This window comes from Lepisosteus oculatus, chromosome 13 (genome assembly GCF_040954835.1).
Source record: "Lepisosteus oculatus isolate fLepOcu1 chromosome 13, fLepOcu1.hap2, whole genome shotgun sequence".
NCBI classification, from domain to species: domain Eukaryota; kingdom Metazoa; phylum Chordata; class Actinopteri; order Semionotiformes; family Lepisosteidae; genus Lepisosteus; species Lepisosteus oculatus.
In genome coordinates this window covers 4179175-4196773 of record NC_090708.1, presented here as the reverse complement: position 1 = coordinate 4196773, position 17599 = coordinate 4179175, and the positions used below count along the sequence as shown (strand labels likewise).

The following is a 17599-nucleotide window of genomic DNA, read 5'->3' as shown; positions in this document are numbered from 1 at the left end:
CTATCAATATATTTAATATATAATAGAAATTTTGATTTTGTACGATTGAGAGAGATTCAAAATGTTTTTGCTTTTCATTTCCATTAAGAATAAGTTTACAGCATTCAGAAAGCAATTTTATTATTACTAGTAGAACAGTAGCAGCTACAGATAACAGGAAGTTAACATCTTGCATCAATGATCATTATTTTATAAAACAGACATTAAAGCATCATTCTGAAGCCAATGAAACTATAAAACCAACAATAAATAAAGATAATTTATATATTCATTTTTTAAGGCCTGGTTTTCCCAGAAGAGCCTTTTTGGTATTTTTCTCTGGATGAAGCAGAATGATGTAACATTTTGGAGCAAATATTGCAATAAGGAGACCAAAGCTTGAAGCCAAGATGGCAAAAATCTCCACAGCGTCTGAGTATTTCCCAGGAGAGCTGACATAAGCTGGTATGAAAGCGATCCAAACTGCACAGAAGATGAGCATGCTGAAAGTGATGAACTTGGCTTCATTGAAGTTATCAGGCAGGTTCCTTGCAAGAAAAGCCAGCACAAAGCAGACACTGGCTAGCAAGCCTATGTACCCCAGCAGGAAACTAAATCCAGTTATTGATCCAACATTACACTCAAAAATAATTTTTGAGTTTTGATACTGTGTGTTTTTAAAAGGCACAGGTGGTGCTGTATTCAGCCATGTGATACAGATCAGAGCCTGGATGACAGTAAAGACAAAAACAGTGCCTCTCTGTTGTGCAGCACCAAACCACTTCATGACATTATTGTCTGGCAGTGTGGCTCTGAAGGCCATGATGACAACAATGGTTTTCACAAGAATGCAAGATATGCACAAGACAAAACTGATCCCAAACACAACATGTCTCAGCATACAGGTGAGGTGTAGTGGCTGACCAATAAACAGCAATGAGCAGAGGAAGCAGAGTATTAGAGAAAGCAGCAACAGGAAGCTCAGTTCAGAATTGTTGGCTCTTACAACTGGGGTGTTCCTGTAGTGAATAAAAATAGCTAAAACAGTGGCTGAAATACACCCCCCACACACTGAGACTGTTGTCAAAGAGATTCCCAAAGTTTCGTCATGTGAAAGAAACTCAATTTCCTTTGGGACACACTGGTCTCTCCTGGTGTTTGACCAGTAATCAGGTTGACATTTGAAACACTCAATGGAATCTACAAAAAGAAAGAAATACATAATCTCTCCAATACTGAGATTATATGCTATAGGAAACTATCCAGATACATCAGGGCTTAATTTAAAAATATTTTTCTACTTAAATCTAAGGGAAGAGTTACTTTATTTCAGTTATACAGTATTAGAAAAATGCAAACAACAATGAAACTGAGACATTGCTTTCAATTTTAGTTGTTCTTTCTTTTGAAATATATTATTCAATATATACTTTTTAAAGAGGGAGCTTTTACTGCTTTTCCAGAGGATGCCTCTCAAGAAATTAGAAAGAAAACAAGTCTAAACAGAATTGACCTAAATCAAAGCAGCAGACAAAGCAGAAAACATGTTTTGCGAGATTGAACTCTTAAGATTTGCACTCCTCATGGTAATTATCCTATAGGATAAATAAGCCTAAGAAATACATAAAAATAAGTATTGGTTATATCTGAATGAGCAATGCTTCCCACCTGTGTGGTTGCTGATCTCTCCCTCTGCACAAGGCACACAGTCGAAACAGCAGAGGGGCTCCCCTTTCCTGGTTGCCTTCCAGGTACCAGGCTGACAGCTTTCACTGCACACAGACCTGGGAGGCTAACAGAAACAACAGTGTATTTTCATTTAAGATGTGAGAATTTTTGTTTTTTTAATTATTTATTTGTAACTTATTATTACAAATAATAACAACAACAACAATACAAATAATACAGGTCAGAATACAATTTGAATGTCATTAATGAGGTCCATATTGATCAAATATAAAATGAAATAATTGGCTCAAATAGCTAATTCTTTTGAAACGACAATTTGGATGAACTTACGCTGTTGTGTTCAAAGTTCCAGAAGATTTTGTCCTCATTCAGAGTGAGCTGTTGTCCAGCAGGAGCTGATTCATCATACAGACCGATTGTTACTGTTTTCACAGACCCGTCATCGGCCCTCTGCCAGTTCATCACATCATAGATTGCAAGAGCATCTCCATTCTCATCGAAGGACACCCTGTCTCCATAGTGAGTCGTAAAGTTCACTCTCGCCAGGTAGTGCAGCAGCTTAACAGAAATAATATATGTGGTGAATGAATTTAAATCAAACAACTAAGCACAACAGACTCTTTGAAAATGTTATTTATTTCTGTCAGTTCCCTTTCATTGTTATTTTTTTAGTAGCAATGGTACAGTAGTATAGAAGCTGAGAGAAAAAAAATATCTGAAGTAAATGTGAATGTAAATGTGAATCAAGCATTTAAGCCCAACTTCTGATTTTTACAGTGAGAAAATATGTATATTCATTTTCTCATTATTTTTAATGGTATTTTATCTCAACGTACTCAAATTAAAATAAAATTATACATTAGAGCAGAATATGTAAAAAGGCTGTTTTAATTTTTTATCTAGTGCAGCCCATTGATAGAAAAATAAATCATATCTTACATCTTGGGAGAAATATTAACATGATAGTTGATGAATACTAAAAAGAGTAAAATGCATCTCACCTGCCAGGGCTGCACAGTTGTGATGTCTGCACAGGAGTTATTCTGAAAGGGCCCTTTTCCAGGCTCACAGGACATCAGATTGTGCAGGGAGTGTGCCAAGGCGTACACTGCTTTATACACATTGTAGGAAACCCGTAGTTCTGAAACATCACTGTACGAAGTCTCTGTACTGTCAATGTCTTCATATCCTGTGCAGATTTTGCTCCCATTTGGAGATGAAGAATTATCATTTTTTAAATTCCCAAATCCGCAGTCAAACAGGCTTTCCCAGAACAGGTTGACAAAATCATTTTCAGACACCGGGTGAACCTGAAGAAGAAATGTTTTCAGCCCTGGGATTTCTCCCCTGCGGATTGCAATTCCTATTGTCCCACCGAAGGATTGGAAGTTTTCCTCACTGCGTATTACAGTGGAGGTAGTCCAGGCTTCGCTGGCGATCCACTGCCTGCTAGTGAGGTTCTGTTTAACTATTTCTTCAGCCAAAGGAATAAAGTTTGCTCCTTGTGAGAACACAACAATAACTCTCGCAGTGGAGTCTTTAATAGTTCTCATGATTTGCAGCATTCTGTCTTTTGAAATGACACTGGGGAGAGTTTCTGAAAAAGATATACAGCCAAACATGTTTACCTCCTCAATAAAGCTCTTGACAGCACTCTGACCATAGTCATCATCACTTGCTATGACACCAACCCAGGTCCATCCATAGTGCCTGATAATTTGAACCATGGCTTTGACTTGAAAGGCATCACTTGGAATTGTCCTGAAGAATGAAGGGAACTCTTTTCTGTTGCTCAGGCAAGAGCAAGTAGCATAATAGCTGACCTGAAAATAAACACAAAGAAACACTGATAAAGAGGATCATAATTTAGTAAATAAAAAATAGATTGGAGTAATCATATTGTTCATTCTATCTTCAGTTTATATGTTTAATAAGAGTGTATTTCTTGATTGCAGAGTGAAAAGAAAAATGATTTTTGAACATTGTAAATTGAATATGTCAAGATTCTTCATTATTTTGTAAACTCTGTGCTTGGCTTCGTTTTGTAAAGCAATATATAATAATATGCCTGTTTTTATTGCCATGCACATGAGACTATTTTCATTATACTGTACACGTACAGTAATGAAAAGAATGTCATTTTTCCAGCACATCATTCTGACTGTTGTAATAAAACTCAATATATAATATTCAATTTATATATTTTATATATATATATTTATATCTTTGTATCTTATGATGCTAAAATTAATATTTTGTTAACCATTGGAACCCGAAAGAGACCCAGTATTCTTGACACAGCAATAGAGTTTGTTGACCCAGGATCCCCAACAATGGCTAAGACAGGGGGAGTCCCTGTACAGCTGTAGTCAGTGACAGAATCATCCTCTCCGCTGATCAGAGCTGTTGCTGCTCTCAGAGCCACTGCCAGGTTCTCACAGTTGTCATACAGCCTGTATCCCAGTGTGATGTTAGGGAGAAGAGCAGGGTCTCTGTTTATTTCCTCAATAGCAAAAGCCATGCTCTGTGCCTCCTGAAATGCTGGTAAAGAAAAGCTGTGAGAAAATAAAAAATCAAAATAGTCACAATATAATAGCCTTAATCATTATGGGTTTAAGGGAAAATAATCTGCACAATTTCATTTTTTCCTTATGACTTCCTTTTGACACAAAACTAATATGTTTCTTTGTTTAGCTGTATATTGTTTAGCTGTGCTTTTCAATTATGTCTCTATACACTCACCTCTCACATCTTAGCTGGTCTGGCTTCGAATTAAAATGCAGTTCTGGGTAGGTTACTGTAAAATGTGCTTCGAATATTCCTCCAAAAATAATATCTCCATTTTTATACAGCCTATTCAACTCAAATATTCCATGAGACTTACAAATGGGTTGTTTTAAAGCGAGGACTTGAAGAACTAAGAAGAGTAAATACAAAGGACACTGAATGATTTTCATGGTTGCTGAAAACAGCCTAAGTTGATACAATGTTAAAAAACTTTGGCTATATAGACTATATCCAGTTCCTTGGAGAGTTAAACGTGTTTTTTTTTAAATATGATGCAAGGTGACATCCCACAACTAAATCATACAGAGTAACACAAACATATTTTGGCAAACTGAGTTAGAACAACATTTAAAAAAAAAAAACGTTTGACTTGGCATTTCTGAATCCATTGAACAGGAAAGGAGATAGTTGAAAGAGTGTCTCAATAGTCTCTCAAAGTCATATTGCATTTAAATGTGAAATCCTCTTGTCTAAGCAATACTTTTTATGTAGTGTAGTTATTGTTCCAAATTCCTCTTTTTGAACTTAAGTTAAAATAATTGTCATGTATAGAGTTAAAAGATACTATTTTCAGTGCATCTTTCTGAGGAGAGTCACAAGCATGCAGATTTCATAAACAATCTGTAAACAATGTAGTCTTTCAGTATTCCTCAAGATGGAAAATGTTATATGAACAAATTTGAATATGATGAAATTATTTAAGAGTTAAGATTGACAAATTTAAGTTTGAAATAAATATGGAAATTAAGTAATTCTCTCCTTTAACATAATGGAAATTACTGAAGTTAATAAAGTTAATAAAGTAATGTAAAACAGTGGAGCATTCTTGTATTATGTAGCTAATTATGGAGCTAATTAAGGTGATTCCAATAGGAGACACCAATCTTATATCAGAAAGCTATAATGTTAACAAAGAACAGCTGTGGATGCCATTCTATAAACAACATACATACCAGTATACAGTATAGCAAGATGAGGAATACACACATTTAGATTACTGTATACCTAGAGGAACATGTGAAATAAAGATTGTTGTAATAAAAGAAACAGCATTTAGAGTTGAATGTAGCTTGTAATTTGTTAAAGCTTGTGAATCTGAAACACTGCCCAAGGAGATGTCAAGATATTTATAAATTATGACATGCTGCAGTTTTGTCTTACTTAAGGTGGTAATTCTGTGAGTGTTACAAATGTTGCAGTTCAAGTTATTTTTACTGAAAAAAGGCTGTTCACATAAATACCACTGAATTGTTTTGAAACTAAGCTGCAGTTCTGTTATTACTGATGAGAAAACCGGTTCTGCTGAGTATAAAAAGATGCTGCAGCCATAAAGATGGTTATGAGAGTTGCCCCTTGTCTAGGCAGTGTTGTGAATATACTGTAAATGCAGAAAAAACACTGCCCAGAACAGAACAATTTGAGACCCCCTTCCCTTGCTATGGTTCAGTCTTGGGTTCCACTCTCTTATTTTAAATACCACGTAAAATAAAGCAGATGCTGATATCATGCTAGACTGAGTTGTATTACACCACATAATTCTCTTCACCTGTGTTAAAAATTAATTATTTTACTGTATGTTTCTGGATTTCCCATTGAGATAAAATACAGGGATCCTGCAGCAGGAGCTGGAGACTGTCACTGTGGAAAAGGAAGGGCACTCCCCTGTCCTGCCCTGCAGCCTAGTTACCGGTTACCATCACAACCCTCACAGGGAGTAAACAGTTAGAAAATGGACAGATGTACAGTGAGACTAGAGCCTCATATTTCAATGATACTTTTATATGCGATTAGAAAAATGTGTTTTGATGTGATGTTCTGCTCTTTTCCAATATATGGGAGAAGGCCAATTCAGTATGAATCACAGCTCTGGCAGTTGTTCAGCTCAGCCTTCTGTCTTCTGTAAGAAGCCATTGGAGTCTTACTTTTGCCTTCTAGCACTCCAGCTTTGCAGGGGTCTATGTTTGTACGGTACGTCTGTTGTGTTCAGTCAGGGTCTTACAGACCCTCAGTGGACTTGGGAGACCCTAGAAACTTGTCAGGCTTTTTGCACCAAGAACTGCACCCATATTGATATTTCATTAATTGATCTGATCCAATAAATCTCAGGGTGGAGTTGTGCCTATAATATAATATAGTAAAATCAGTAAAAAAAGTTTTTGTAACAATCAGAAGTTTTATTTCACATTAAATGTATAGACTACAATGCTACAAATCTCTTTTCTGAAAAGGGGGAGTTTCAGTCTCAGAACTGCATATCATTTGCTGTCAATGGAAACTATAGCTTGACTAGAAATTCATGATCATTTTCACTAAGAATACCATTTCACAGAAGCAATCCTAATATACTTTTTTCACCGACATGACATGAACAGCTATAAATTACATGAAATTAATATTATTCCGCAGTGGTCACAGTTAATAAAATAACTCTAAAAAGATATCCTTCAGTGTAAGCATATGTGCAAAAACTATGACAGCAAAGACAATTAAAACCCACAGTACAGAAAAGGAATTTATATATTCATTTCTTTGGACCTGCCCTTCCCATAAGAACCTTTTTTGTATTTTTCTCAGGATGAAGCAGAATAATGTAACATTTTGGTACAAATATCGCAATGAGGAGACCGAAGCTTGAAGCCAAGATGGCAAAAATCTCCACAGCGTCCGAGTATTTCCCAGGAGAGCTGACATAAGCTGGTATGAAAGCGATCCAAACTGCACAGAAGATGAGCATGCTGAAAGTGATGAACTTGGCTTCATTGAAGTTATCAGGCAGGTTCCTTGCAAGGAAAGCCAGCAGAAAACAAACACTGGCTAGCAAGCCTATGTACCCCAGCAGGAAACTAAATCCAGTTATTGATCCAACATTACACTCAAAAATGATTTTTGAGTTTTGATACTGTGTGTTTTTAAAAGGCACAGGGGATGCTGTACTCAGCCATATGATACAGATCATAGCCTGGATGACTGTAAAGACAAAAACTGTGCCTCTCTGTTGTGCAGCACCAAACCACTTCATGACATTATTGTCTGGCAGTGTGGCTCTGAAGGCCATGATGACAACAATGGTTTTCACAAGAATGCAAGATATGCACAAGACAAAACTGATCCCAAACACAACATGTCTCAGCATACAGGTGAGGTGTAGTGGCTGACCAATAAACAGCAATGAGCAGAGGAAGCAGAGTATTAGAGAAAGCAGCAGCAGGAAGCTCAGTTCAGAATTGTTGGCTCTTACAACTGGGGTGTTTCTGTAATAAATGAACACAGCTAAAACTGCAGCTGAAATACATGCTCCTAAGACCGAGATTGTTGTTAATGAGATTCCCAAGGTCTCCTCATATGAAAGAAACTCGATTTCCTTTGGCACACACTGGTCTCTTTTTGAGTTTGACCAGTAATCTGCTGGGCATTTGAAACACTCTACTGAATCTAAAAAAAGGAAAAGATTTGATTTTAGTTATACAATAGAAGAAGAAGAAAAATAATACTGCGACTTTGTATCTTCTTGTTTTAATAACAAGGAATACAAAATATGTGATTCAGAAAAACAGAGGAGAAAAAAGAGAAATGTAACAGGTGTCATGGGTTCCAACTAGTGGTCTTCCAGAAAAAAAAATACTATTATATATTTCATGCGGCATGTACAGTATGTACCAATTATAAATAAAGATCTAAAAAGCTTGCCTGTGTGGTTGCTGATCTCTCCCTCTGCACAAGGCACACAGTCGAAACAGCAGAGGGGCTCCCCTTTCCTGGTTGCCTTCCAGGTACCAGGCTGACAGCTTTCACTGCACACAGACCTGGGGGGCTAACAGAAACAACAGTGTATTCAGATCATGCTGTGAAAATGAATGAAACAGCTTCTCAGTGTATGTCTTGTGATGTTCTTGTGAATAAGTATTTCAATGCTCAAGGTGTTGCTGCTTTCACAGAAAATTATAATTGATTCTACATGTTTGGTAATATAACATTAGGACTTTTCACGAACTATAGATGCAGTTTTCAGAAAAGGAAATTAGATTTTCTAAGTGATAAAATTAAATGATAATTAATTTTTAATCTCTCCCAGTATATTTTGAAGTGATCTTACCATAGGGCACAATATAAAGTTTCATATAAAGATAATAACTTTATATAATAACTACAATATAAAAATAATAACTTACAGTTTTAGATTCAAAGTTCCAGAAGATTTTGTCTTCATTCAGTGAGAGCTCTTGTCCAGCAGGAGCTGATTCATCATACAGACCAATTGTTACTCTTTTCACAGACCCGTCATCGGCCCTCTGCCAGTTCATCAAATCATAGATTGCAAGAGCATCTCCGTTCTCATCGAAGGACACCCTGTCTCCATAGTGAGTAGTGAAGTTCACTCTCGCCAGGTACTGCAGCAGCTGGGAGAAAAATACATGTGGTGAATGAAACACAATCAAACAACTAAGCACAACAGGCTCTTTGAAAAGTTATCTTACATTGTTATTTTTTTTAAATACTCACCTTAAAATAACACCAAAATACTTAAGAGCAGAATATACAATAAACAGATTTTAATTGTATTATTGATGCAGCCTGATGATAAATAAATGTATATACATAATTTGCATTTTACATATTCAGAGCAAATTCATACATTATAAAAACGTTAGGAAATATGGAACCTATGGAGAATGTTTCAAGAGCCTAAAGCAATAAAACAGTAGTATAAAATGTATGTTACCTGCCAGGGCTGCACAGTTGTGATGTCTGCACAGGAGTTATTCTGAAAGGGCCCTTTTCCAGGCTCACAGGACATCAGATTGTGCAGGGAGTGTGCCAAGGCGTACACTGCTTTATACACAGTATAGGCAGTCCGCAGTTCTGACACATCACTGTATAAAGTCTCTATACTATTAATGTCTTCATATCCTGTACAGATTTTATTCCCATCTTCAGATGAAGAATTATATTTTTGTATGTCTTGTAATTTACAGTCAAACAAGGTTTCCCAGAACAGGTTGATAAAATTGTTTTTAGGGTCAGACACAGGGTGAGCCTGAAGGAGAAATTCTTTCAGCCCTGGGATCTCTCCCCTGCGGATAGCAATTCCTATTGTCCCTCCAAATGAGTGGAAGTTTTCCTCCCTGAGTATTACAGTTGAGGTAGTCCAGGCTTCGCTGGCGATCCACTGCCTGTCGGTGATGTTATGGCGAGCAATTTCTAGAGCCAAAGGAATAAAGTAAGCTCCTTGAGAGAACACAACAATGACTCGCGCTGTGGACTGTTTGATAATTTGCAGAATTTGAAGTACTCTAGCCTTTGAAAGTACACTGTGGAGAGTTTCTGAGAAGGCTATACAACCAAACTTGTTTACTTCCTCAATAAAGCTCTTAATAGCACTCTGACCATAGTCATCACTGCTTGCTATGGCTCCAACCCAGGTCCATCCGTAATGCCTGATAATTTGAACCATGGCTTTGACTTGAAAGGCATCACTTGGAATTGTCCTGAAGAATGAAGGGAACTCTTTTCTGTTGCTCAGGCAAGAACAAGTAGCAAAATAACTGACCTGAAAAAGACACAAATGCAAACAGAAAGAAAATGAAGTGAAGCTTAATTTTGCAAATATAGAAATAGAAAATACATATCAGTTTTCATATAATTTGCCTTATTTTTAGGGCAATTTTCCTATTATTTTTCCTATTATTGTAGAATATGACTGACAAATATGTTTTAAACAATACTTTTAGCATGCTATGTATTTTAATTGGAAAAATACTAATGTAAAGCCAAATATTCACATGGATTTTCATTTCTGATTTTAAAACACTTCTAAAAATAATATTTAGAAGAGTTTTAATATAAAAATATACATTTCATGTTGTTATTAACAGTGTAAAGAAGTGAGATCCATTTCATGGTAATGAAAATATACTGTATACATTTAGTAAATAAAAGCAGTATAATTGAATTTTGCATTTATTGTATATGGGCAAATAATAATTTGGATTAGGATTATTGAAATAATATGGATATTCTTCTATTTTTCTACACTTTTTATCAATAAGTATTTTCTTTACCATTGGAACCTGGAAATGGCCCAGTAATCTTGACACAGCGATAGAATTTGTTGACCCAGGATCCCCAACAATGGCTAAGACAGGGGGAGTCCCTGTACAGCTGTAGTCAGTGACAGAATCATCCTCTCCGCTGATCAGAGCTGTTGCTGCCCTAAGAGCTACTCCCAGATTCTCACAGTTGTCATACAGCCTGTATCCCAGTGTGATGTTAGGGAGCAGAGCAGGGTTTCTGTTTATTTCCTCAATAGCAAAAATCATGGTCTGTGCCTCCTGAAATGCTAGTACAGAAAAGCTGAGAGAAGAAAAAAACAGTAATTTGCTGAACTCTGGTATTTAAATATTGCCAAAAGATAAAGTAAATCTGTACATTGTATAACAATGCTTTTCACAGATGTCTCTATGAACTCACCTCTTGCATTTCAGCTGGTCTGGTTTTGATCCAAAATGCAATTCTGGATAGGTTACTGCAAAATGGGCTTCAAATATTCCCCCCAGCACTATATCTCCATTTTTATACAACCCATTCAATTCAAATTTGCCTTGAATTTTACAAATAGGTTGTTTCAAACTGAGAACTTGAAGAGCTAATATAAGTAAGTCAAAAACACACTGAATGATTTTCATGGCTGCCTAAAACACACCTTAAACTGGTGTGATGTTAAGAAACCCTTTGCTATATAGACAATATGCAGCTCCTTAGAGAGTGAGATGTATTTTTTTAAAATATGATGCTGGGTGATATCCCACAGCTAAATCACGTTGAATGATACAAACATATTGTGGCAAAACTGATCCAAATTACATAAAAAATTTCAAAAGTCAGTTACATCATTTTGTTTTTCATAGCCTCAAGTTAATATTAATTAAATGATGGCACTGAATTACAGAACTATGTTGTATATATTTTTAAAAACAATTTTAAAAATGCAATTTAGCCTCAATAATGCCTCAAACGTATTTTCAGAACTAATCAAAAATAACAGTGGACTGTTTGCTTGTAGTGCCTCACAATTTTTCATGCATCTACCAAATCTATTATTGCTTCCCTTAGTTACAGTATGTCTATAAATTATGCCATTTCAACTTGATATTTAAACATTTGTAATGTATTAATAGTATGTTAAAATATTTGTTTATTCTTCAATATACTGTAAGCCTTTCTTGTTAATTAATATGTACAGTATTTTTAGCTTGTTCTAAATGATGTGTGCTATGAGGAAGACAGTTTCAGAATAATATTAGAACAGTTTTATTGTGAAACAGCATGCTTAGTGCCCACATCGGAGAGATGTAATTAAAGTAACATATTTTAATGTTATTTTAATAACATATTTTAAGATGATTTATCATTTTTACCAGTACATTTTAAAATATAGTATTATCTCTTTTCAGGCAATGTAAATTACAGAATGTCATCTGATTTGAGCAGAAAGGTGTGTGTGCTTCTTCATCAGATGCTGTTCACTCAGAGCAGCCAGACTGCAGTGAGAGTGACTATAGTGAAGCACTGAGGTGCTCTGGCTTCAGGAGAGCACATTCCTCAGGGGTTCAGTCATCCAGGCCCAGCAGTGAGGTACAGGGAAAGGAGAAAGGAACCAGGTTCCAGCCTGACAGAGGAAAATCATGTGAAAATGTTTATAGGTGAGATCCCTCCATTAGGCAAGCAGTAAGGTTTAATGATATCTCTTTCTCAGTTTATTTCTGAACTGAGTTACCTGTACATTTACTGACTATCAGATTGAATAATTCTCACTATACAGTAACAGACAGCTTCCAGTATAAACAAAGAGCAGACACATAAAAATGTGAAATCAATCGAAGGAAGAGGTCAGTCCTCTTTATGGATGACATTAAGTTGCTAAGTTAATCTCAATTGTGTCCTGTTTAAGTAAGGTACTGTATGTTACACCACGTTAAATAATCAAAAACATTAATCAATCTGTGGGTCAAGTAAGTTACGGTACAGTAAATTATTATTTTTCTCCAGTGGCCACATTTTGCAAACCATTTACTTATACACCAGTAATTAAGGAAGTTGGTTTATATATTTATTACTTAGGAGTAGCTCTACCCATAAGGGCTTTCTTGGTATTTTTCTCAGGATGAAGCAGAATGATGTAACATTTTGGAGCAAAAATTGAAAGCAGTAGACCAAAGCTTGAAGCTAAGATGGCAAAAATCTCCACAGCGTCCGAGTATTTCCCAGGAGAGCTGACATAAGCTGGTATGAAAGCGATCCAAACTGCACAGAAGATGAGCATGCTGAAAGTGATGAACTTGGCTTCATTGAAGTTGTCAGGCAGGTTCCTTGCAAGGAAAGCCAGCAGAAAACAAACACTGGCTAGCAAGCCTATGTACCCCAAAAGGAAACTAAATCCAGTTATTGAGCCGACATTACACTCAAAAATGATTTTTGAGTTTTGATACTGTGTATTTTTAAAAGGCACAGGTGATGCTGTACTCAGCCATACAATACAGATCAGAGCCTGGATGACAGTAAAGACAAAAACAGTGCCTCTCTGCTGGGCAGCACCAAACCACTTCATGACATTATTGTCTGGCAGTGTGGCTCTGAAGGCCATGATGACAACAATGGTTTTCACAAGAATGCAAGATATGCACAAGACAAAACTGATTCCAAACACAACATGTCTCAGCATACAGGTGAGGTGTAGTGGCTGACCAATGAACAGCAATGAGCAGAGGAAGCAGAGTATCAGAGAAACCAGCAGCAGGAAGCTCAGTTCAGAATTGTTGGCTCTTACAATAGGAGTGTTCCTGTAGTAAATGAACACAACTAAAACTGAAGCTGAAATACAGCCCCCTAACACTGAGATTGTTGTCAAGGAGATTCCTAAAGGCTCTTTGTATGTGAGAAACTCGATTTCCTTTGGCACACACTGGTCTCCTCTTCGGTTCGACCAGTAATCTGCTGGGCATTTGAAACACTCTATTGAATCTAAAAGAAAGAATATAATTATTTTAGTGTTGCAGTATGAATACCAAAAAAAAAAGAAATGTTATTTATAATTATCGGCAGTACTGAATTGCTTTTTTAAGAAATATGTAATATTGAAAAATATCCCTTAATCAATTACCTTTGGCCAGAAAGTTTTGTCTTATATGAAAGGCTTTATCACTGAGAAAACCACGATCTAGAAGCTGTGTAGACATTTTTAAAACACAAACAAAATATAAAAAATAAACCAGAAACATTATTTTGACAGAACTGATACAATATCACTTAAAATTCAATGGGATGTAACGCAATTATATACATTATCAGTTAGATATAAAAGATCTAAATCTGTGCCTGGCTGCTCACCTGTGTGGTTGCTGATCTCTCCCTCTGCACAAGGCACACAGTCGAAACAACAGAGGGGCTCCCCTTTCCTGGTTGCCTTCCTGGTGCCAGGCTGACAGCTTTCACTGCACACAGACCTGGGGGGCTGGGGAAGGGACCACAGCTTTCTAAACTCAAACTATCAATTCTTAAAACGCTGCATATCTTATGTTTTTAGGACTAATTTAATCTGCACTATGAAATTTGATTGTGTATGATATATTTTAATCATTTAATTATTACAAATTTCTAATTTGTCTAGTGATCTAATTAAGCAGTTCTGAAAAAAATTAAGATATTAAAATACAAAATAAACAGAAAAAAGAACTGAATTAGAATATTATTTTTACTGTAAATGTTAGGCGTGACTTACATGTTGAGATTCAAAGTTCCAGAAGATTTTGTCTTCATTCAGTGTGAGCTCTTGTCCAGCAGGAGCTGATTCATCAAACACACCGATTGTTACTGTTTTCACAGACCCGTCATCGGCCCTCTGCCAGTTGATCACATCATAGATTGCAAGAGCATCTCCATTCTCATCGAAGGACACCCTGTCTCCATAGTGAGTAGTGAAGTTTACTTTCGCCAGGTAGCGCAGAAGCTTGAGAGAAAAATGGAAGCATTATGCAATTTAAGAGAGCAGACTTTAAAAAGTTATATTGATTTATTCAGGAATTGTAGGATATACAAGCAGAAGATATACACAGTTAAACCAGATTCTGGGAGCATACCCATATTTTTTCAATGTCATATAAAGGTAAATTAAAGTATCTCACCTGCCAGGGCTGCACAGTTGTGATGTCTGCACAGGAGTTATTCTGAAAGGGCCCTTTTCCAGGCTCACAGGACATCAGGTTGTGCAGGGAGTGTGCCAAGGCGTACACTGCTTTATACACGTTGTAGGAAGCCCGCAGTTCTGACACATCACTGTATTCAGTTTTTGTCTTTTCGATGTCTTCTGTGCCTGTGCAAATTGTGCTGCTTTTCAGACTTGAAGAATTGTGATTATCTGTTTTTTCTGGAAATTTGCAATTAAATATTGCTTCCCAGAGTTGACCAAGTAAATTATTTTTGGGATCAGACACAGGGCGAACTTCAAGGAGAAACTTCTCCAGCCCTGGGATTTCTCCCCTGCGGATGGCAATTCCTAATGTCCCCAGAAATAAGCCAAAGTTTTTTTCACCAAGTATTACAGCGGAAGTGCTCCAGGCTTCACTTGCAATCCACTGCCTGTCTGTGATGTTCTGCTGAACGACTTCTTGAGCCAATGGAAAAAAATACGATCCAGCTGAAAACACAACAATGACTCTCACTGTGGACTGTACAATGGTTTGCATGATTTGCATGATTCTGGCTCTCGAGTTAACACTGGGGAGGGTTTCTGAGAAAGCTATGCAGCCGAACTTGTTTATCTCCTCAATAAAACTCTTGACAGCATTCTGACCGTAGTCATCATTGCTTGCTATGACACCAACCCATGTCCATCCATAATGCTTGATAATTTCAGCCATGGCTTTGACTTGGAACTTATCACTAGGAATAGTCCTGAAGAAAGTGGGGAACTCCATTCTATTACTGAGGCAGGAGCATGTGGCATAATAACTGACCTGGAAAACATGAAAAGATATTTCAAATTATCTAATAAATGATTTAACATTTCATATAGCTCTGAAGAGATGAGAGTTAAAAATGTACATGAATAATCCAACAATGTCATGGATAATTAAAAAAATCTGTAAATTCTGTGTAGCTGTAATTATGGCATTTTCTATTTTTTTCACATAGACTAAATCTGTTATCTGCATAGCTTGTAGACGTTTGAGCATTATAAAATTTGAGCATTATATATGAGCCCAGGTAATTTAACATACTCTACATTTCAGACATATTCTTTTCATGGAATACTTTCTCTTAAAGCTCCAACTTAATGTTTTATGGTCATTATTAAAATAAACATTTACTGCTCTGATGGAAAAAAATAAGATCTCCATTTCACCACCAGGTGATAAGAACATTTAGTTACATCATAAAATGTTATTTAATTTAGTTTTAGATTATGTATAAGCATAAAACAATCACTTTTGTTTTGATCACTTAAATAAAGTTCAGAATATCACATTTCCAATGCTCTTTGGTTCATGTTTTAATCCATTTTACTGTACCATTGGAATCCGGAAGAGGCCCAGCATTCTTGATATGGCAATAGAATGTGTAGAACCAGGATCTCCAACAATGGCTAAGACAGGGGGAGTCCCTGTACAGCTGTAGTCAGTGACAGAATCATCCTCTCCGCTGATCAGAGCTGTTGCTGCTCTCAGAGCCACAGGAAGGTTCACACAGTTGTCATACAGCCTGTATCCCAGTGTGATGTTAGGGAGAAGAGCAGGGTCTCTGTTGATTTCCTCAATAGCAAAAGCCATGGTCTGTGCTTTCTGATATTCTGCTAAAGAAAATCTTTAAGAAGACAAGAAAAGTATTGCAAAGTCACAACAATTTAACAATTAAAAGACAGCCCAGAGATATAATGTTGAAATTCACATTAAAGTGTGAATTCCCTCAACAAATATGTTCCTTTAAGACGTTTTAAGAGAACTTACAGAATTATATAGTACACTATAAGGCCATTCTTTTTTGTCCATTTAACTCACCTGCCGCATTCTATTTTTTCTGGTATCGATGTGAATGTCAGCTGTGGGTATGTTACTCTTAAATGTGCTTCAAAAATTCCACCTAAAATTACATCCCCCTTTTTATACAAGCCATTCAACTTGAAATTCTCTTGAAGCTTGCAAAGTGGCTCATCTAAAGTGAGGACTTGAAGAGTTAATCCTTGAAATAAAATAGCACACTGAAAGAGTTTCATTGCTACTGAGTACACAGCCTCCACTTGCTGTGGAGTTTTAAATCCAAGCTACAGTATATAGACACAATCCAGGTCCTTAGAGAGTGCTCTGTTAGGTACGGTAGTGCTATCAATCTGACGCTTGTTGTTGACAGCTGAATTACAAATACCTCTTGGTGCAATCGCTAAAAAATGTATAATTTGTTGGACGATATCAGTTGTATAATTTGCACATCATATCATTTGATCCTATCACTGTATTATGGCTCTGCCATATACTCTACTTCCAAAGGACACATATTTTGTAAGGGCTTTCTTTTATATGGCAGATCAACTTTGATCATTTCTTAGAATGCATTACAGAATTTACAATTTCTCACACATTTCTCTGCTGCACCTCAGTGGGTTGATTTGACATTTGACATGAAGTGTCAGTTGTGGGAGTGCTTGTTTTTAAAGTATTTTTCTTAAATACCAATTAAAAGCCTAAATACGTACAAATAATCAATAGTGTGCATCTCTTAACAGAATGCTAATTATTGGGTTGTATTTGATTTGAGCACTAAATTGAGAAATGTATGAATTTGCAGCGGCTGCCCTTGGTATGCACTCAGAGCTGTCTAAATGTGGCACCGAATCCCTGAGGTTCAAAAGAATATATTCCTCAAGGGATTCAGCAATCCAGGCTACACTGAGAGTTACACAAAAGAAGAGATCCAAAAAGAATACCTGTTGCAACCGGCCGGCACCTTTCCACAGCCTGTTAGAGAAAAAAAAAAATTCAGGGTATTTCAAGATGAGATTCCTCTTGAGAAAAGAACGCTATCAAACAGATATATGTTTCATGCTCCATTCAACACGGATCATTTTTATGACATGCCCGGAATGTGAAATTAAAAT

General features: G+C 36.5%; 3 protein-coding genes across 3 annotated transcripts; all 3 read right to left on the bottom strand.

Moving 5' to 3' along the window:
• Positions 1-155: 155 nt before the first annotated feature.
• LOC102696206 (extracellular calcium-sensing receptor-like) lies at positions 156-4625 on the bottom strand. Its single transcript, XM_069197577.1, has 6 exons — positions 4411-4625; positions 3932-4223; positions 2670-3491; positions 1999-2226; positions 1648-1771; positions 156-1179 (listed from the first exon to the last, which is right to left on the bottom strand). Exons 1-6 carry the CDS (start codon positions 4623-4625, stop codon positions 269-271), a joined length of 2592 nt encoding a protein of 863 aa, XP_069053678.1. The 3' UTR covers positions 156-268.
• A 2064-nt stretch (positions 4626-6689) lies between these two features.
• On the bottom strand, positions 6690-11138 carry LOC138242244 (extracellular calcium-sensing receptor-like). Its single transcript, XM_069197718.1, has 6 exons — positions 10924-11138; positions 10515-10806; positions 9176-10003; positions 8625-8852; positions 8143-8266; positions 6690-7887 (listed from the first exon to the last, which is right to left on the bottom strand). The coding sequence occupies exons 1-6, from the start codon at positions 11136-11138 to the stop codon at positions 6977-6979; spliced, it is 2598 nt and encodes an 865-aa protein (XP_069053819.1). The 3' UTR covers positions 6690-6976.
• A 938-nt stretch (positions 11139-12076) lies between these two features.
• On the bottom strand, positions 12077-16727 carry LOC138242196 (extracellular calcium-sensing receptor-like). The gene is made up of 6 exons (XM_069197576.1): positions 16506-16727; positions 16020-16311; positions 14634-15464; positions 14231-14458; positions 13840-13963; positions 12077-13473 (listed from the first exon to the last, which is right to left on the bottom strand). The coding sequence occupies exons 1-6, from the start codon at positions 16718-16720 to the stop codon at positions 12566-12568; spliced, it is 2598 nt and encodes an 865-aa protein (XP_069053677.1). The 5' UTR covers positions 16721-16727; the 3' UTR covers positions 12077-12565.
• Positions 16728-17599: the final 872 nt, after the last annotated feature.

Coding starts and splice junctions, on each gene's coding strand:
- LOC102696206 (XM_069197577.1), bottom strand. CDS start 4,625: ATGAAAATCATTCAGTGTCCTTTGTATTTACTCTTCTTAGTTCTTCAA. Junction 4,224..4,410: donor GACCAGCTAAGATGTGAGAG/GTGAGTGTATAG, acceptor ATTTTCTCACAG/CTTTTCTTTACCAGCATTTC. Junction 3,492..3,931: donor GTCTCTTTCGGGTTCCAATG/GTTAACAAAATA, acceptor GTTTATTTTCAG/GTCAGCTATTATGCTACTTG.
- LOC138242244 (XM_069197718.1), bottom strand. CDS start 11,138: ATGAAAATCATTCAGTGTGTTTTTGACTTACTTATATTAGCTCTTCAA. Junction 10,004..10,514: donor GCCATTTCCAGGTTCCAATG/GTAAAGAAAATA, acceptor TGTCTTTTTCAG/GTCAGTTATTTTGCTACTTG. Junction 8,853..9,175: donor CAACTGTGCAGCCCTGGCAG/GTAACATACATT, acceptor TTTTTCTCCCAG/CTGCTGCAGTACCTGGCGAG.
- LOC138242196 (XM_069197576.1), bottom strand. CDS start 16,720: ATGAAACTCTTTCAGTGTGCTATTTTATTTCAAGGATTAACTCTTCAA. Junction 16,312..16,505: donor GAAAAAATAGAATGCGGCAG/GTGAGTTAAATG, acceptor GTCTTCTTAAAG/ATTTTCTTTAGCAGAATATC. Junction 14,459..14,633: donor CAACTGTGCAGCCCTGGCAG/GTGAGATACTTT, acceptor TTTTCTCTCAAG/CTTCTGCGCTACCTGGCGAA.